This window comes from Perca flavescens, chromosome 6 (genome assembly GCF_004354835.1).
Source record: "Perca flavescens isolate YP-PL-M2 chromosome 6, PFLA_1.0, whole genome shotgun sequence".
Lineage (NCBI taxonomy): Eukaryota > Metazoa > Chordata > Actinopteri > Perciformes > Percidae > Perca > Perca flavescens.
Genome location: NC_041336.1, coordinates 38,851,906 through 38,872,338, shown reverse-complemented (window position 1 = coordinate 38,872,338; position 20,433 = coordinate 38,851,906). Strand labels below are relative to the sequence as shown.

Sequence of the window (20,433 nt, the reverse complement as noted above, 5' to 3'; positions counted from 1 at the left end):
TTATTATTAGTAGTAGTAGTAGTAGTAGTAGTAGTAGTATTGGAAGAAAAAAAATAACAATATTTAAATATGTGTAAACCCCACAGAAAGACGCAGAGGTGACTAATAGCATTGATTTATGAAAAATAAATAAAAAGAGGAACTATGGAGGTACGAGGATCAGAAGTAAAGGTGTTCATGTGAAGTGCCAGTATAGTACCGCTGAGTACTGGCCCATTTCAGGCACTGGTTTAATGACAGACTTGAAAACAATGTGAACTCATTCTTTAAAGCTGTTTTATTCAAATCCATGTCTTAAATGGATTTAGTCTCTACCCTGACAGGAAACATACAGATGTTTATCACACCGTGTACGGGAGATGTGTCTGGCTCCATTGTGTGTAATGTGTCAGTCATCAGTGCTCCCAGTGTCAAGGAGAAGATCCCAGTGTCAATGGACACGCACAGGATGAAGGTTTTCTGCCTCATGAGCCATTCTCAACCAGGCTCCGGGTCTGGCCATGGCTCTCATTGTGAAAAGGCCATGGTTCAATTAAAGTGTGTATTGCTGCGTAGCACTGTGACACGCTGACTCTTCAGCAGCTTAACCCAAAAGAACGGCAATCCTGTTAACAGTACTTTTACATTGCGGTATTGTTACTTTTGTTTATCCTATACAAGCATCTGAATACTTTCTTCTCTGGGTAAAAATAGTATTATTGCTATTAGTAGTAGTAGTAGTAGTAATAGTAGTATTGGAAGAAGAAAAACAACAACAAATAGAAAAAAACGAACAAGAAACAGGAGATGAAGAAGAAGAAAAAGAAGAGCAAGTGCATTAAGTAACGTTTTCCTTGATTGCAACAGACGAAATTGAAATAGAACAAGAAAAAGAAGAAAAGAAAGAGAAAAAGAAAAACAACAACAAAAAGAAGAGACCGTGTTTCTAGCTTTGCTGTGCATTAATGAGAGCAGCAGGCCCGACGGACTGAGCCTCGGTGCGGATTTCGAACACACTGCAGCTACTAGTCCGCTCCATCTGCACAATGAGCGTCTCTCGTTGTGTTCGAGTGCAGTCTGTGTCACACCTAACTAAAGAGCAGACTTCATGAATATTAGAGCAGGACATCGTGGACTTATCCACGGACAGCGCTGATCACCCGGGGAGACAAAAAGAGAAATCCTTAAACAACTGTTTCTTGATATTTAAATTAAATTTATTCAAAAACCAACGACGTACTGGACACAGGAGTAAACATTGTGCTCATAGACAATATCACTTATAAACAAACGTATACAACACTTCTCCACCGAAATGTGAAATATCATACTTTACACTTCTTTACATAGGCTATAACTGCAATCAATACAATTTTCTTTCTCTAGAAATAGTTCCTTAAATAAACTGGGCTCTGCTGCTATTGGCTGCTTTTCTAACAACAGCGGGCCTCGGCAAGAAAGTGCAAATGTAAGTACAGTGTGTTACTCAGTGAGGCGCAGGGAATCCGAGATCTTTAATGGACAATAAGTTGGATTGTAATAAATCATTATGCATCTGTTTTGTTGAAATGAAATGCCCATTGTTGTTTTTAAAGTGCAACTGATAGTTAAGAAGGGAACGTGAGAATGATGCATTTTTTTTTCACAATAAAAATAAAACAAAATAGAAAAGAATCATATTCTTTTGCAGCTCATCATTTCCCGGAATACGTCCATATCCAGTGTGATGGAATGTAGTGCTCTTTTTTTTATTTTTATATTTTTTTATTATGCCTTTAGGTAAATAAACCTATAGATCCTTTCTCAGCGGGAGACATATTACAAAAGACAGCCGTTACCCTTTTTTACACTGCAAAAAAATAGATCTAACTTAAGTCATTTAGTCTCATATTCAGCCCTAACTGTTTATTTTCTTAAAGCGACTGAAACTGTCTGGAAGTGATGTTGGATCATTGTTACGGTTTTGTGTGCAGATGCTGTGATTGTTCTGTAGAATTGTCAGTGTTTTGAGACGCAGTAGATAAAGAAAGATTTGCCATTTGCAAAAAAAAGAAAAAAGAAATGCCATGTAATGCCAAAAGGTGCCATGTAGTTCAGACGCCATTGGGTCAATGTCTAAAATGTAAAGATTCAAGCTTCAGTAGAAGACTAAATGACATGTTTTCTTTTGTACATAAATTAAAGTCAACGAGCAGTCTCTCTCGTGGGCATGACAACTTCTCAGTCATTATTTTTGCTCGACTCTTGGTCGCTCTGGTCGTCGGTGAAGCACACGTCCACATCACTGTCATTGTCGCTCTTTTGCTCTGCGTCCTCGAACACGCCGCCCGGTTTGTCCTCCAATTTCTTGACGGTCTGCCCCGGGTGTCTGGACTTGACGTGCCTCTCAAGGTCCCGCCTCCGCACCAGCACCTTGCCACAAAAGTCGCACCTGTAGGGCGTGTTTCCCTCCGCGTGGAGCCGGATGTGTTTGTTCAGGTTGCTGGGGTCTCCAAACGGCCTGAAGCACACTTTGCACTTGAGCGGCTTGTAACCTGTGTGAGTCCTCATGTGGATTTTCAGGCCGTATTTCCTTGAGTACAGCTTGCCGCAATACAGACACAGGTGTCCCTTTTTCGGTTTGCCAGACCCGGCATTGCTGGCGCTCCCGGTGGGCATCGAGTCCAGCCTTGTCCGGTTCTTCTCCGCGGCGATTTCGGACAGCTGTTGCGTGTGCATGGCGATCTCCCGGTCGATGTTGGTGATGGCGCCCAGGTCATGGTTCAGTGAGGGCGGGCCAAAGTAGGACATGGACTCCGGGTACTTGAGGAGGTTGCTGAAGTGGAATTTTAGCGGATAGTAAGGCGAGCTGTACAGGAGCTCCCCGTTGTAGACAGTGAGGGGCATGAGTGGGATGTTACAGTCTCCACCATATGTTTTGACGCCGTCGAAGTGAGGGAGAGAGAACCTCTCAAATTGGAGTCCAGGTGGCATCTGGGGGTAACGGGACGGGGACAGGCTGGAGTGCATCCGACTCTCTACGTGCTTAAAAGCTGAGTTCTCCTCTATGTGAGGCAGCAACGGGAAGCCTCGGATAGCGTTTGTGCATGGCACCATTGGAGATGCGGAGTCCATAATTGCAGGTGTGCACTTGGGAGGGGGGTTCCCTGCTCCATTTAGAGTCTCACCTACATTACGCATAGGTTTCATGTTTCCAATGAGTTTGCTGAATCCCAGGCCGCTCAGCTTCCCATTTGCGTCCTCTCTGGAGGCGTCCGCGCCCGGGACTTTGGAGACGCCGGTCGGTTTGAAGGCTGAGCGCACACCCGGGTGGAAGCCCATGCTGCTCAGCACTGAGGATGTGGCGCCGAGGCCGAGGATGTGTCCTTGGTTTCTGGCAGAGGTAACGCTCATGTCGAGGGCCCTGTCCTGCTCCTCTGAGCTGCTTTTCTTTGACAGTCCCACTTTGTGTAAAAACGTCGAGGAGGACAGTCCCCGCCTGCCAGACTCTGACATGGAGGATATACTGTGGCCGCTCCTCGGAGAGGTGGAAGTGTTGGGGATGTCTCCTGACTTTGGTGACCTGCTGAAGGTCTCCGTGCCTCTGGCTTGCTCGCTGTTCACAAACCCCCGCCCATTGCTCAGGGCGCAGTGGAAGTGGACGTGGGCCTTGAGTGTGTTCGGGTATTTGAATATTCTCCAGCAGTACCAGCAGATGTAACGCTCCTCACCTGTAGAGACAACAGCAAACATGGCATTAATTATCAGATGGATGCGGATCATTAAGTCCCCTAACACAGCGTGAAGCCAGATGTAATACTAATGACATGACAATTTACAATATATTCCCGTGCGTAATATGCCAGGTCTGTGCATAACATGAAAATAACAGGTTTGGCAACCTGTAGAAAAAATACCTGTGAGCGCCTAGACAGACAAGTGATCCCCCCTCTTCCCCGAATACCACCATAACCACACACAACACGCGCACACAAATTGATGGGTGTGATGCAATAAAAAACGCATACATTTGACATCAAAATCGAGAGATTGCCATATTTAAACATTGTAATATTGTATCAATGTTACTTTGAAAATGTCCCTTTAAAGAGCAACATTTCCATCAGTCACTCACTGCACATCACCTTCAATTTAAATGTAAGGATAATGGGTGTGATCCGGTTTCTACGATCTGGTGCCAAATGGTAATAGACACAGAAGGCCATTTTAATGACCCCCAGTCGAGCACTCAGAGGTTAATATAGATGTAATGATTTTGTAATCCTCATACGGGTCATTGTTTATGATCGCCATCAAAAGAGCAAACGCCCTGCCCAATCTGGCGCTCAGAAACCGATGCATTGAATGCGGGACTTTCCCTCTATGTGCGCTTTCCCGTGGAAGTGACAGCAGCTGTTGCTTGAAATCGCAAGTCTCCAGAAACAATGGCGCCGGCCCATCTGTTGACGCCTAATAATGGGAGAGAGCGTATGTCCAGGAGCGCACACGGTGTTGGACCGGAGAATCAGGGCAATATACACCCCATATAAAAGTTAGCATTCATTAAGCCACAATACCTTGACGCACCCACCTAATTTACCGTGAAGCACTTGTTTTTGAATTTATTTGCTTTTGAATACATGAATATTAATGACGCGCTGACATTTGTTAACCTCTGTCTCGCAACTGAATAACCAGCCTCTTCTTCTTCCGTGGTCGCCGAGACACGTTAATTTATGCTTTTAATTGCTTTTTATTATTATTTCGCTTCAAGCACCTTAATTACTTTATCACAATTATCTTTTGACTCGACGCAAATTTGATATAATTCGAAGCTTCGCCGTTTTGCTTTCACATTTATTCAGTCCGTTCAGAGGCCCTTACAGGTCCAAATAAAATGTATTAAGCATGTGAATTCCCTGCTGTAAATCATCTTTTTTTCCCCAACGGATTAGTTCCTGCTGAGATGGTGTTTTTCCCAGATTAGGAATTAATCCCCAAGACCACTACTAGCCCAAACAAGCCGATTAAAAGTCCAAACAGGCTGATGACAAAACTGATCCAAACAAGGAACATCAGACATTCTGAAAGGAAATATTATCTGTGGTAATTAAAGCTAAGATTAGAATCTAGTGCCTCATTAATCGTGCTGTGTATTTCATGTCCTGTGATGCCTAATATTCTTGAAATTGGATTTATTTCTGCTAGTCAATATTGAATTGTTAGTGGCCCGCATCAAATGAATAAAGGCTACACTTTCATTCGGGGAAATATCGATTCAATCATTGCTGCTGTAGGCCTGAAGTAAAACTTCCATCCTATTATTTAACCGAATTTCACTTCTTTTTTTCTTCTTCTTCTTATTTTAAAGAAGTGATTGTTGAATTTGTTTTCATTTATTGAAACGTGTGGTATTTTCGGGATAAATAAGTTAATAAATGACAAAAATAAATAAATATCCAGGCTGCCTGAGGGGAAAAAACTACATCCAATTGATTTCCATCTCTGAGCGATAAAGGAGGGACATGACGGGTATTGGAAGCCATTTAAGTGTGCCGAGATGGAGCCCTCAGCATGTCGATGTTGTGTCAGTGTCAAGCTGAGCGCAGGCCCACACTTTATTGCATGTCACCAGAATTAAAAAAAATAAACATATTATGTATATGCAATAAAAACATCTAAACAAACAATGTGATATTTGGAATTATTATTACTAGTATTGATAGGCTACATCTCATAGATCTCATAAAATCCTCAGTGCTCCACATCTGTTCACAGCCAGACATAACCTTATAATTCAGAGCTCGTGTAGTCATATTTTTTTTTTTCTATAATTCCCATCTTTTTATTCCCAGACAATGGGCCCACTGGATCAACATTAGCGGTCTGATTTACCTTTCTCGTCGTGTGTGGGAGTGGCCGTGGTGGGGATGTCGTACCACTGAGCCAGAGCGTTGGAGTACCAGACACTGAGCTCCTCTCCTGAAGGGATTTCTCTCAGCACGCGGTAGAAAATCTTCAAACAGAAGAAGGGAAGAGGAAGCACAGAGACTGAAGTCAGGTGTCCAACTGGGAGAAGAAATCTGACACTGCGACTAAAAGTGAGATGTGATGAAAATTCACCTGTCCGCCAGGTAAGTCCGACACAGCCTCCAGGTTTTGTTCCTGACTGTTTCTGGCTGCTCGGATGAATCCGATCCAGTCTGGCACGGGACAGGCCGACTCATCCATGAACTCTCCCCGTACCAAGCGGATCTAAGACAGCAAACAAACAAAGCAAAGAGTGAGCATGAGTTTGACAAAACATACAGTATGATAATGATGGGGAATATGAACACCAAGGCAACCTCGCAGACAAATAAAGAGATTGTAAATTAAAAGGAATACAGCAGACTACAGCTGTTAAAAACTCATTGGCCTCTTTTTTTTGGCGTTTTCTTTCCAAACCTTTTTTATTAATCCCCCTGGTTGTTTCTTTTTTATTATTATTCATTTATTCGTTTATTCGTATTTGATTGAACTATTTTTCTCACCAAGAGAGTGAGAAAAAATGTGTGCTATTCTACCTGGAGGTGCAGCGGCCACGCATGACCAAAGCGCGCTTAATGCGTCTTTATCCGCTCTGCTGAGAAGTCACTAAAGAAAATGACACTCGGGCCTAATTGAGTTGATATGGGAAACGAATTTGAGGAGTGTCAAAGCGTTTCTAAACTGTTCAAGGACATTAAAGATCGAAGCGTGACATTTGACACAGAGATTGCACCTGATGATCGCCGGCAGCCCGGGGCCAAGCATTTAGACGCATCAATCACAACTGCTGACAGCGGCAACAATAACGGGCTGCGGAGGTAGATAACTGTTTCAATCTTTACTCCTCTGGATTTCATTACACCAATCCCGTTCCAATAACATGGATGCAGTTCGTTTCATTTGATCTTGTATCAGTGTTATTATTCAAATGATTTCCCGTAGCCCCGGGCTGCGGCTCCGGCCTCTGTGGCATCTTTCTGTGGCCGGATTACATTAACATTAAACGGCTCGTCGGGAGAACAGGCCAGCCATGCGGGGAAATGTGAGGCGGCTGAGGGCATGAAATCCCACACAGCAGAGCCGGGTCGCCCATTAGGCCGGTTAAGTAGAAGCACAGACTGACAAGTCGGCCGACTAATGGAGCTCAATTATTTCCAACTTGACAGGCCAAACCAATTAATAACCGATGGCCCGATGGAGTTTGACAGTGCAGCTTTAAAATCCAAATCAGTCCGTTCGTTTTTAATATGTGGCTATAGGCCTATATTGAGTGTTTAGATTTATTATGGGGTTATTAATCGAAGTCGGTTGCGTAAATTATGCTCACAAAACAAAAACAAAGTAGCCTAAAGTAAAATTGTTTGAAAAAAATGTTTGATGCCATTTTGGAATGACTACATTGGTAAAAAAAAAAGAAAAGAAAAGTGTATTTAAAAATATAGCAATGCAACTTTTAATTAAATATTTCAAAATTAGACGCATTTCTTGGGCTGCTGGCCTGGTCAAAAACATGAAATGAAAAATTAAAGATAAACATATTTTGAAAAATGTTTTCTTACCTTTTTCTTGGGTCCAACTTCCTTACGGTCCGACGCGTATTTCCCAAGTTTGAAGATGCCCGGTACCGGTCCTATCCGGAGCCCGGCCGGGATGCTGCAGTCTGCAAACACACTGACGGTGGTCGACGCCCGGGTGGCTTGCATGGCGTGGGCTGAGATCAGAACCATGAAGGCTGATGGAGACCGAGTGGGAGAGTGCAGGGAAGGAGGAAGAGTAGGAGGAAGAGAGGATGAGGACCGGCTGATATCCGCACTCAAAGTGACGCGGTGGCGTTATGCTCTCCGGCTTTTCTAGTGACGGTGCACACCCTCCACCCCTCCACCCCTCCCCGACCTCTCCAGCTCAGGATGCAAGTGAGTGCAGGGGGGCTAGGAGGAGGAGGGGTTGGGGGGGGTGCAAAGAGGTGATGCTGTGTTATAAGGTAGTTTAAAGGGGGAGGAAGAGGAGAGGGGGGAGCGGTCCTGAGTTTGCAGCAGCAGCGAGGAGTGTGTGTGTGTGTGTGTGTGTGTGTGTGTGTGTGTGTGTGTGTGTGTGTGTGTGTGTGTGTGTGTGAGTGAGTGTGAGAGAGTTGGGCTCTCCCAGCAGCTGTGAGGAGAGGGAAAACGGGCCGGCGTGGTCACATGGAGACTTTCCCTCACCCCGCCGCATAATGAATTGCTCCAAACTGGTCAAGAGACACAAAGGGCCAGGCGACCTTCCCATCCCCAAAATCCAATTTGTCAAGGCCAGAGAAAAGATGGAGCAGAATCAAAGGTCCAGAGCGACCATTAATCCTCAGCATGTGGCTTTGTCCTCCAGACAGTTCCGATATTTTAACTGACAAATCCACTGTATAATTTGTCCATAAATCCTCACCCTTTTCCATTCTTTCCTTTCAAGCCAGTTTTTGGAAATCAGCGGCTACTTTAAATCTACTTGGCTGGCATTCTTTGGGTTTTATATACTTCAAAGCGCTTTATTCTCCCTCCTCCTTTGTGTCCTTAGTTTAACAAAAGAGCAGGAAAGTTTAGAGGACTTGTTAACTTCTATTGACTCTCGGCGTGTGCCGGGTTGAGATCAGGCAGGTACTGAAAGGAACCAGCAGCAGGAAGAGAGAGAAAAAAACAGAGAATAACCATCAGCATCTTCCCAACACACACACGCACACACACAGACACACACATACACACACACGCACACACACAGACACACACATACACACACACGCACACACACACACACACACACGTGGTTTTCCTGTCTTGTCTTATTCAACACGTACATTGTGCTGTATCGATGTGCAAGTGCGAGCAATTTTTGAACGATATTATTTTGAAAAATACTTCCATTATTTGACCTAATATGATAGCTCAATTCAGCTATCTATTTTAGTGACGAAATATTAACTTATACTTTTTTTGAAAGCTGCTCCTCTATAAATCAATGACAAAAATGGAACAATACAAAAGCTTCACAGGAATAATATGCGAATATAGAATTACTACGATAATACAATATTTCAATATTGTTTGACATTTTAAAACCATGATCAATGCCAACGTTACCATATGAATAAGATATACATTATTGTGATTAAATGATTGATTTTGTTTGACTAATTGACTTGAGGTTCTTGATTGATTGATTGATTGATTGATTGATTGATTGATTGATTGATTGATTGGTTGAATAGTTGATTGATTGATTTTACAATATAAAAAATCTAAATCTAAAAATCATGGGCAAAGAAAAGCAGTCCTGCAAAACAAAAAAGACTACCTGAAAAATGTAATTTTGTCCCATTTTTCTTTTAGTTTATGTTATTGACAGTAGGTGGATTTTCTCAGAAGGATGACTGAATCACTGTACAGCTCAGATAAGACAACAGTCAAGTGCAACTTTCGACTCAGAACTTTGATGGATTTATGGCACTATATATCAGCCCAACTGTAACTCCATTCACATTACCATGGACATATTATCATACTGTAAATATATCAGACCACATGACTCTAATGGCAAAAGACTCCAAACGCCTTGAACTATCACACATTGACCTGCTGGTTTGACCATCCAGTGGTATGAATGGTATACAGAGGGACTGTGATGGGAGACGTGCAGGGAGTAGCATGTGTTTCTGGGCAGCAGGTTGTTGAAGTAGTCGGAGCCTTGTGATGGCTGTGGCGATGAGTCTGAGCAGAAGAAGAAGTACCTGCGGGGGGATGCATTCAGACCGTGAACATGTTGACCTATGACCTGTGGACATAGCTTATCCTTTCGATGCCAAAAATCCCCATGATATGACTTTTTAGATCAAACAATGTAAAATGATCAAATGTCCAGAAGTGATAGGTGTTATGCCTCCCAGCAGTATATAATATGTTGTCTAAAGAAAGAATCAAATAAAGAATAAACAATAGAACACATCGCACAATTCAATTTAAATCAGTGCATTGCATTCATTCATTAAAAAAAATGCTCTAAATAAATAATAGACATTAATCTCTCTCTCTCTCTCTCTCTCTCTCTCTCTCTCTCTCTCTCTCTCTCTCTCTCTCTCTCTCTTCTTCCACTGGCAGTCAAAGAGCCTGAACGACACGCGAACAATCTCCTCAATGGGCGCAATGTTTGCGCCTGGCTGTGTGGAGGGGTTATTTATTAACGCCTCGCCATTTGCGGCTGGTTCCCATCCACCCCTGCGCTGCTTTAAAATCCCCTGCACTTCTCCACAGTGAAATTAATTATTCTCCGAGGAGGGAGGGTGGGGGTGGGAGTGTGTGTGTGTGGGGGGGAGAAGACGTTTCCTTTCTGTTCTGCGGAGAAGTCGCTGGGGTGAATCCCCCAGCTCTGGTGCCCTGAAGAGCGGGCCAAAGGCTCGGTGTCAGAGTGAAAACAGGGTTGGAAGTAAATGGCTTGACTGGCGCTATTGTTCCTCCTCCTTTAAAAAAAAAAAGAAAAAAAAGAAAAAGGGAAAAGACCCATTAATGACATGCTCGGATCTTTATTCTGGGACAATATTGCGGAGTCAATCAACAGCATTCCGCTAGTGCGCTTCTTCTCTTCAATGCACTCCGCGTCTTTTTCAATAAACGTAAATAACAAGCTGAGAAGAATCGGAGTCGGGAGAGGGGGGAGACGTTTTTATGGGCGGCTCTGCCCGGCTCTTGCCAGCCTTTTTTGGATTTTAAGTGTCTAAACGGTGGGGCTCTGATTTAACTGGTTGGCCATTAATGAGCCATGAATATAGAGGAACAACCTGTCTGCAAAGCTACGCGGTAAATACAGAGAGCAATGCCCCACCAGGGATCTCCATTCATGCTCCCTGACTATACTTGAGGGGAGCCAAGGGTTCACCACCACCTCTCCCGGACTGGTTTCAATGGCCCACCATTTAAGACCCCTCTGAGCTCGGAAGAAAACACATTTTTTACGTCGACCCATAAACTTTGTTTGGGTCTATTCAGAAGAGCCCAATCATTGTCCCACTTAGCAAAGTGGCCTATTTCTCACCGATTCCCACGTCTTAGAAACGACTGTTTGTCTAAATCCATTTATTTCTCCACATGTAAGCCCACACCTTCGACACCTCACACATTCATTTGGTCACACTTGTTTTAATTGAAAGAAAGAAAGAAAGAAAGAAAAAAGAAAGAAAAAAGAAAGAAAAGAGAAAGAAAGAAAGAAAGAAAGAAAGAAAGAAAGAAAGAAAGAAAAACTTAAATCCTCATGCTTTTGGTTTTCTGGACAGGTTGAACTCTGTCCATGCAGCAAAAGAATCAGAACTTATTATTCCTTTCAGATCTTTGGACAGGCCTGTTTATCTTACTCCTCGCCTTTTTTTTCTTGTCTTTCTGTAGAAGCACAACCGGTCATATTAAAGGTGTTGAACTCTCTGAGAAACCTGGGGAAAGAAGCAAGCTGCACCCAGGGCAGACCAGCTGCCTTGTTGCGGGTGGGACATTAGCGACGCGTTTGAATAGTAATTATGCTTGTATGGGACTCCCACCAGATGACATGATTGGGATTTTAACCCAGACTAATATTCAAAATCGCATTAGAGAGGAGCCGAATAAACGGCACCTGATTCAACGCTGTTCATGCGTGATTTCATTCAGAATGACTTCTCTCTTTCTCCCCCAGAAGTGGGCTGCACCATTTCGGTATTCAAAGTCTCTACAAAGTTTTTTTTGCGCCGGGCTTTTTCAGGCCACATTTCCCTGACTTAAACTCACTTTGTCTCGCATGAGGAGACGCGGATAAAAGCGTGTGAAGTCGCGTGAATTGATATGTTTCGGTGTACCTTATAAATTCATACCTTTTCTCACTCGGTTGATTCAGAAAGAAAGTGTCAGTCAGGCCGATTCTCTCTGCTGTCCAACGCATTTAGCAGGAGATCTATTTGAGCAGATCATTCCTAGGCAAATGTATGCAGAGAGGGCCGGCCATGAATAGAGCAGCGTGTCAGCCGACCCTAATTGGGATTTAGCCACCCAAAGCATATGCACAAAGTGACAGAAAACCGCAGCTTTCAAAGAAAGTCACAACTTTTGGCCTTCTTGGTGAATATAAGGAGCTGTTTCCCTCGGCCCAGAGTTAAACAGCGTTTTTCTCATATGGAGGTTAGTGACCCAATTGGCTATGCGGTGTGTTCCTGCGAACTAAAAGAGTGAGCAAAACAACTCTAATGGCAAAGAGCATGTTTAAAGACACGTAACCTTGACTGGCCTATATGTTTGAATGAAGCCAGATATTTTAGCCGAAGTCATGGTTATTATGTGAACAAATAGCCTACAGGAATTATTTTGCATTTTTCCCTTTTCGCGGGGAAAATGTATAATTTCCAAACAGTTTTGTAGAAAGTTGTTTGTGGTTTTGCAATAATAATAATAATAATAATAATAATAATATAAAAATAACAATAACAATAATTCAAAAAAAATTTAATAAAATCTGCGTTATGTTTGCTGATTTGAAAATGTTTAGAGAAGGCTTTTTGACAAACTGTTTCAGAAAGAAGGGTTAGACTGTATGAAATGTGGCAAATTGACCTTTTATTAATCTATTCAAGTCTATTTAAATGGTAAAACTACACTCTGTTCCAATGCGTCAATTTTTCTGTGAAGACGAAGCACCATGGAGAGCTCCGCATTCCACACACACACACACACACACGCACACACACACACACACACGCACGCACGCACTACTCTTTTAATTATATTAATAATAAATTCCATCCCATCATATTGATGAAATGTGCATATATATATATATATATATATATATATACAGTGTAGGCCTACACTGATCCTACATCGTTCGGGTTGGATGCACATTAATAATTCGCTATAACAAAATGTAATCTATAATGATATGACTGTCTCGCGGCTCCTCATTATATCTCCGATTGACAGTTCTAGGTTCGAACTAATTGTGTCCTGCGTGTTCGGGTGGGATCAGCTTGTGGAAATGATGTCCGAGAGAAATATTGATAATTTCAAAATGAAGTCTCTGCATGATCATCGTAAAAATGATTTATTAAGCAATGATATAATACAGTGAGATGCTGATAAGAGCGGCGCATTGGCTTTAATAATGCTTAAAGTAGACTCATTTCGTGTTTTGTCTTCATTTAATCTTGCTTGTTTTTATTATTATTATTATTATTATTATTATTATTATTATTATTATTATTATTATTATTATTATATTGCTACTTAAATCACAAGTCTGATTGTATAACATTTTTATTTGCGCAATTTATTTGCAAATACTAAAACTAAAACTAATGCTTGCTGTATTGTATTCCAATTTCGGAGAACATTAGAGTTTTAATCCAACATTTGAAGCAATACACATTTGGCAATTAATATTTAAATGTGTGCATTTTGATCATTTATCTTCATAAGCAAAAGCAAAAATATTTAAGGGTTCCAGTAATGTAGAAGCATTCCACTGTAAAAATCAAATTAGGTTTTTGATCTTCAGTTGACTTTAATCAGATGTGTTTCATAATAATAATAATAATAATAATAATAATAATAATAATAATAATAATAATAATAATAATAATAATGGCACAGCAATATTATTGCTGCTATAATAACAGCAGCCCTGTTCCTATCTTTTGTTTGAGCTTCTCTCAGAGGATTGGTGTGTTGCATGTCTCTGCTCTAAGCCCCTGAGCAGGACACTGAGTGTGTTTGGCATCTGCTGGCCACATCCAATCGCTCCCAATCAGCAGCAGGAGGAAAAGGTGTGGATGTGGATGGAATGAGGACAGGAAACGGCTGTGTGCCATCACTCTGCTGCAGGACAGAATCTGACTGACGGATTCCTTAGCCCTCCAGAAAGTGTCAGGGCGACTGCCTTGACCCTCAGGTAAGTTTGCCTTTCTCTCTGTTTTGCTGTTCCCTCACTACTTCATTTCCCTTTTTCTCCCTCTTTATCCTCACAAGCCAAAGCTCTCAAAATAAGCTACTTTGCTCTCTCTCAGTTGTAGAAGAGATTTTCTTTTACCAGCATTTCATGAAAGTAGTATTAATAACACTGTGTAAACACTGAAAAAGACATCAAATTAGAAAGAAAGACAAGGTAATTGAATGCTGATAGCTTTATTCGCAGCAAGTAGAAAAAAAGGGAGGGAGTGTAAGGCACACAAACGTTTAGAGACCATGTTGAGTGTTATATTTAAACCCTGTGAGGCAAAGGATCATTCATGGTCTTCTTGTCCAGGGCAAAGGGCGAAGGTCAGTGCCCAGACATGGGCTTTGGTCAGTGCAAAGCTCAGGGGGGTGTGGAGCTTTAAGGCCGAGGGGAGGTCACTTGGGAATTCATGCTGCTTATTCCTCGTCAGAGTCGTCGGCTGCACCGGTGATGGTGTAGGTTTGTTCTTGGTGGTCCATCTCCAGCACGTCATCCTCATTTTTAACAGTTCTGCAGGGGAGAAAAGAAAATGCAGAGGGCTGAAGTAACCACATGAAGCTTGTTGGACCTCCAAATAGCTGTAGGCTGGCCTTATGTATATATGTAACCCTAAGCAGGTTAAGACACTTTAAGTCTGATTTTATTTATGCAAATGTTGAACAGAAAAAGAAAGATGATACCTGATGGTACCTTTACCTAATGAGCACCGTCCTCCTCTCCGTCAGCTCCACAGCCTGCTCTGCGTAGGGGTCATTGTTGCCGTCATATCCATCGGATCCATATCGCATCCCGGCAACACTGCTGTCACCCATTCCACCAATGCCTGACAGTGCAACGCCTACATCACCTCCACCCACACCCTCAGTTCCTCTACCCCCTCCGATTCCACCACCCATTCCAGCAGGACCCATACCACGATCTTTACGTCCATCCCCATTCACGCCTCCACCAATTCCGTCCCCCGTGCCTCCACCAACACCGCTATTTCCTCCACTGAAACCATTGCCAGCGGTGCCCATGCCACCTGAACCTGCAGTGCCCCCACCTGGACCCAATCCAACACCACCCACGCTGCTGTCAACTTTGCCTCCGGTGCCGAACCCCAAATTCCCCCCAACACCCACACCTCCAGCTCCAGAGCCCAATCCCCCAAGACCATTACCAGCACTAGCACCAGTGCTTCCAGCTCCCAATCCGCCAGCACCAGTGCCAACACCACTCATTCCTCCGGCACCCACTCCTCCACTGCCTCCACCAGTACCCACACCCACTGCGCCAGCTCCTACACCCCCAGCTCCCAATCCATGACCACCGCGCATGTCTGCCCCACCTGCCCTACCAGCAGGACCTCCAGCACCCATTCTTCCACCCATTCCTCCAGCACCACTGCCTGGACCTGTGCCCATGCCTCCTGCACTCATGCCCCCACCCATTCCCACTCCACTTCCCGTGCCTCCAACACCTCCACCACTACCTGCCATCATCCCGCCACCCATGCCACCACCACCCATGCTGCCTCCACTGAAGCTCATCCCACCACCAATGGCGCTCACGCTACAGCTGGTGAGAGACAGGGTTTGCATCATGCCAGAGAGCCGCAGGTCCTCTCCTTCGATGAGTTTTCTGTAACAAAAAAAACACAACAAATATTTTAAAAGGGCACAATTTACATGCATTTAAATATATATTTCATATATGGCAGAAAATCAATTTAAGTAATTTTTTCTTCACCTGTATGTTGTAATCTCAATCTCCAGAGCCATCTTGACATTCAGGAGGTCCTGGTACTCACGCAGGTGCAGTGCAATTTTCTCCTTGTAGGATTTCAGCTCAAACTGCAGGGCCTCAATCCGAGCCTATTAGGTTAACAGAGCTGTACAATTACTTTATGAATGAATTATTGTGGTGGCTTTTAGTCTGCATGCATGAGAGTAGGCGTATATGTGTGCACAGGTGTGCACCCCGGGACTACATGAGCCTTTCTTTACCTGCAGGTCTTCCAGTTCCTTCTTGTGATTTTCCTGTGTCTCTCGGATCCGGGCCTCAAGAGCTTCATTCTTGCTCCTCATGGCATCCAATTCACGGTCTTTGCCTTGGATCTGGTATAGATTGATAGAGATATTTTCATATGATTATTAGTCATTATAGACATTCAATATCAATTGTCAATCCAGCCTCATTTATTCATTCTTTTGATACTCACATCCTTTTTGGCACCGGCTATTTCATTTCTAATGCTTCGAACCTTATCCACATGCCTTGACGTCTTACTGGTCAACCCTTCAAACTTGTTTTTATACCACGAATCCATCTCCTAAAAATAAGGGGTGAAAAAATCAAATGATGATACATGTAATGTAAAACACAAAAAATTTGAATTCAGAGCGGATGTGTGATTATTTGACCTGGAGATTTTTGGCTGCGATGTCGTCATACTGGGTTTGGATTTGTTTCAAAGCGGCTGCCAGGTCAGGGAGGGTGAATGCACTCTGAGCTGACGCATGAGCCGAGTAGATCTGTTTCATGAGCTCGTCAATTTCCTGGAAAAAAGAGAAAAGAAATCTTTAGTCATCTTAAAAATGGAAAGACCAAACAAAATATGTGATTCTTACGTGAAGATGTTATCCACCTGTTGATGGACCCGTTTTAGGAATTCAATTTCAACTTCCAGCTGCTCCAGCTTCTTCTCCAAGGCAATGCGCGAGGAGGTGGCTTTGTCAACATCCTGGGGAACGAACACACACACACACACACACACACACACACACACACCATGATTATCACATGGGTTTGGGACTGTAAATGAATCTGATGAGGACAGAGATATTGGATAATTAAATGCTACCTACTGGACGGAAGGTTTCAATGTCTAACTCAGCTTTCCTCCTCAGTTCCACTGCCTCCTCATATTTGATTTTGATTGCCTCCAGTTGGGCAGCTGTGGACTCCTTAGCTGCCAAGGAAATGTCCTACAACCAAGAAAACATGTCATTTAGCTGACGCTTTTACCCAAAGCGACTTCCAATTGCTATATATGTCAGATGTAACACGCCTCTGGAGCAACTAGGGATTAAGTGTCTTGCTCAGGGAGAATTTTGCATTTTATATCTTAACTTAATTCATTTGTGTGTGTGTGTGTGTGTGTGTGTGTGTGTGTGTGTGTCAGCAAATGTACAATCAAGCCATCTCATCTGTGCATAAAACAGAGCTGAAGACAGCTGTACTCCCTGACACCCTTAACACGCTGAGGCACCTCTCCATTTGCCTGCCAGAAATAAGCCTGTTACCAGGTAAGGAACCTTGAAAACACCAAGTTGACGTCTCGTATCGTTGCCTGGATAGATCCTCTACAACCCAGTGAGGTGTAAACCTCGCCGGAAACAAAGAATTCAGGCTTTCTGCTTTATTGAGCTTCTGAAATGTAAAAGAAAGAAACAGAGGCGATGTGTGGCTTTGTAGAATTCTTTCTCACCCGCTGAACTCTCATCTGGTCAGCGATCTTTTTCAGCTCCCTCAGCTGTTCCTCATACAGGACACGCAGACCGGATGGATTCTCAAAGCGGTTCTGGTAGGCCTCGATCTCTGTTTCCAATAGCTTGTTCTGTTGCTCAAGTGATCGAACCTGTAAGCATAAGAAAACCTCCTCTGTGACTTCAAGTACGTTTGAACCAGAAAGCACAATATGTTTCCTGTCCATGTGCTTGCAGAGTGACAGTAATATGCTCCCATTTTGCACCAAAAGGCATTTTTCCTTAAAAATAATGTCGATTTTTCAGCACTGAGGGAAGAAGTATGGGGTTAGTTTGAAGGTTGTTTTACCTTGTCAATGTATACAGCCAGTCTGTCATTGAGGACAATCATCTCCTGTCTCTCTGTTGTGCGGGTGTTGAGGAATTCATGGTTTTCAGCTGCAGCCACATCCAGATCTATAGGAGGTTCTCCACTTGGCCCGACACAGACCAAGGCTCCTGCACTCACGCTGAAAAGTTACACAAAAATATCAAATTTGAAGAAGGGGTCGGTATCATGAGGAGATGTGAATGTTTTTCTAAATGTCTTGAATGACAGCTTGAGAAAGAGGAACATACTTTTACATAAAGTTATTTTTTTTGGATTATTTTTTGGGCATTTTAGGCCTTTAATTATATAGGACAGCTGAAGACATGAAAGGGGGAATGACCTGCAGCAAAATGACCGCCGCGTCGGGGAGTAAACCTCTATATATGGGCGCACGCTCTACCAGGTGAGCTACCCAGGCGCCTGAGTACATCTTTTTTAACAATGACCAGTGGGGGAAGAAGAATTCAGATTATTTAAGTAAAAGTGAAAGTACTCATACCACTGTAAAAATACTCTGTTACAGTAAAAGTCCTGCATTGAAAATGGTAGAAGTAAAAGTATGGAAGTATCATCAGGAAAATGTACTTAGTGTTAGTATTAAGAGTAAAAGAACTCAATGCAGAAAAATCCTCACATCATTTTAGAAACAATCCAAGCAGTTCTGTCAATCAACTAAGTGTTTAATCTTCTAATCAGCCCAGCTACTTGTAGGCAGTTATATTGTTGAGTAGTTTAATGTATAACAAAACATTGTAGGCCTACATACAACAAAAATCAAAAATAACTAGTAACTAAAGCTATCAGATGAATGTAGTGGAGTAAAAGTTAAATATTTCCCTTAAATGTAGTGGAGAAGTAGAAAGTGACATGAAAAGAAAAGACTCAAGTAGTTCAAATGTGTACTAAAGCACAGTACTTAAGTGAATGTACTTACATTCCACCACTAACAATGATGTATAAGAGGCTAATCTAACTGTATAGACATAGACATCTGTCATGTCTTTACATGTGTAGGCCCTGTACTGTAACTGACACAGCTTACCCTGCTCCAACCATGCGAGTCCTGCGTGCAGCTGAGACATTCCTTCGTCCCACTGACTCCACACGCATGCCGCTGGCCCCGGCTCTGCAGGAGTAGCCGGCGGAGGCATGACGGGCGTCTCTCCTGGTGGGGGATGGACTGGACACCCTGACCTGGTAGGACGAGCTGCTGCTGTCCTCAAAGTGACGGCGGTAGGACGAGATCCTCTCTGGGCTGCGGCTCATGGTGGCGGCAGCGACGGTGTTTCCTCTGGTCCTCTGAACGAAGATGACAGAAATACTCAAGCAGGGCTTGTCTGTGGTTTACTGCACTTCAGGGCTGTTCTACCTTGTTTGCACTCCCCGATTGTCTCAGGTTTTATACTGGCCATTGCCAGCCATACCCCACCTCTGTCAAAGACAGCCCAGTTCATGAGCCAACACCTGTGGAATCTCGAACCTCTGCACCAACTCAGGCCTGACCTGCTGCTCAGATATCTGTCAGCCGATTGTGAGGAGCAGAGCATGGCTGGGATAGTGGCAGAGGGCGTCAACTATTAGTGGGGTTTGCCAGTATTACCCACCCCAATGTCCAAGTGTCCAATACGGCACTTGGCAGCAGACAGGCAAGCAGGCCAGGTCCGGTAGCATCTAGAAGGTGCAGCACTGATGTGATCTGCTCTGATGGGATGAGGGACTTTAATTGAATGCTGAGCAGAAGCTGGAGGGTGACCTGATGAGCCCCCCCGAGATTTGACATAAATTAGTACTTATTTGTCTGATGTTTTCAACATATTAAAACCATAGCAATCACAAAAAAAAGAGAATTAAATTAACTGCTTCTGAGGGAAATAAGGAGGCAGAAGAAGAAAAAAAAAGGGGGGTAGTCTGGAGTTCACGGTTGACATGGTACAGTGATATGAGGGGAGAAAACGGTGCTCCTACAGGGTCACTTGGTCCTGGGTCAGTCCTTAAAATTTACTGTAAACATTAACTAACTAGCAACATTAACCCTTGTAGAACACCTATCACTCAGGTTTCTCTCACACACACACACACACACACACACACACACACCATTGTAACCTGTCCAAAAGCCAGATGCTATTGGTTTTCAGCACATTGAAAACGTACAAACCAAGTTATAACATTTGTTTTAAATTTATTGTACTGAACACGTCTTGATGGATTAAGCAGGCATCTATTCCTTTCCACTGACCTCAGATCTAGCAGCAGCTTGGGACTTTTGGGAAGAGGTGGAATCTGTCATGTCATGTGAACAATCAATCTCCACAGCTCTTTTCATGTTGCAACTAAATAACATCACTCATCACTCTGGTATTTTCCATTACAGTATTTACGAAGCCTGGCTTCAAATGCTAACACAACCCCAACTCCCACATTCAATTATTCATTCAGCTAGCCGCTAAGCTAATGCTTTCTTTCAGAGTAATGTATTACATTTTGTGTTTTCCTAATTGAACAGGCCAAATGAGAGGGTGTATTGAGCCTCACAGGCCTGCTTGAACAGTTAAATATAAACATGAACATTTAGTTTTTCCTGTTCCTGTGAGGCACTTGGATAATTTAGAAATCTTATCTTATTTCCTATCAAGATAA

At 43.1% G+C, this 20,433-nt stretch overlaps 2 protein-coding genes across 4 annotated transcripts; both read right to left on the bottom strand.

The window, feature by feature from the left end:
- Window positions 1–2,199: 2,199 nt before the first annotated feature.
- prdm13 (PR domain containing 13) lies at window positions 2,200–7,691 on the bottom strand. Its single transcript, XM_028581644.1, has 4 exons — window positions 7,548–7,691; window positions 6,082–6,213; window positions 5,854–5,974; window positions 2,200–3,689 (listed from the first exon to the last, which is right to left on the bottom strand). The coding sequence occupies exons 1-4, from the start codon at window positions 7,689–7,691 to the stop codon at window positions 2,200–2,202; spliced, it is 1,887 nt and encodes a 628-aa protein (XP_028437445.1).
- A 6,488-nt stretch (window positions 7,692–14,179) lies between these two features.
- On the bottom strand, window positions 14,180–19,619 carry LOC114557615 (vimentin). 3 transcript variants are annotated; one of them, XM_028581177.1, is made up of 12 exons: window positions 19,398–19,404; window positions 18,836–19,092; window positions 17,773–17,932; window positions 17,426–17,575; window positions 16,803–16,922; window positions 16,583–16,678; window positions 16,359–16,493; window positions 16,157–16,267; window positions 15,942–16,052; window positions 15,685–15,809; window positions 14,650–15,576; window positions 14,180–14,463 (listed from the first exon to the last, which is right to left on the bottom strand). In XM_028581177.1, exons 2-12 carry the CDS (start codon window positions 19,057–19,059, stop codon window positions 14,370–14,372), a joined length of 2,253 nt encoding a protein of 750 aa, XP_028436978.1. In that variant the 5' UTR covers window positions 19,060–19,092; window positions 19,398–19,404; the 3' UTR covers window positions 14,180–14,369. The 3 variants fall into 3 exon arrangements, with proteins under 3 accessions (XP_028436978.1, XP_028436979.1, XP_028436980.1); XM_028581178.1 differs by having other exon boundaries at window positions 14,380–14,463; window positions 14,644–15,576; window positions 18,836–19,619; XM_028581179.1 differs by having other exon boundaries at window positions 14,388–14,463; window positions 14,634–15,576; window positions 18,836–19,619.
- Window positions 19,620–20,433: the final 814 nt, after the last annotated feature.

What these genes read in the sequence shown, in the direction of transcription:
- prdm13 (XM_028581644.1), bottom strand. Translation starts at nt 7,691, where the DNA reads ATGCAAGCCACCCGGGCGTCGACCACCGTCAGTGTGTTTGCAGACTGC. An exon ending in AAGTTGGACCCAAGAAAAAG is followed by an intron (nt 6,214 to 7,547) that starts GTAAGAAAACAT and finishes TTGCTGTCTTAG; the next exon opens with ATCCGCTTGGTACGGGGAGA. An exon ending in TCCCACACACGACGAGAAAG is followed by an intron (nt 3,690 to 5,853) that starts GTAAATCAGACC and finishes TTGTCTCTACAG; the next exon opens with GTGAGGAGCGTTACATCTGC.
- LOC114557615 (XM_028581177.1), bottom strand. Translation starts at nt 19,059, where the DNA reads ATGAGCCGCAGCCCAGAGAGGATCTCGTCCTACCGCCGTCACTTTGAG. An exon ending in TCGCAGCCAAAAATCTCCAG is followed by an intron (nt 16,268 to 16,358) that starts GTCAAATAATCA and finishes CCTTATTTTTAG; the next exon opens with GAGATGGATTCGTGGTATAA. An exon ending in AGGAACTGGAAGACCTGCAG is followed by an intron (nt 15,810 to 15,941) that starts GTAAAGAAAGGC and finishes TTAACCTAATAG; the next exon opens with GCTCGGATTGAGGCCCTGCA.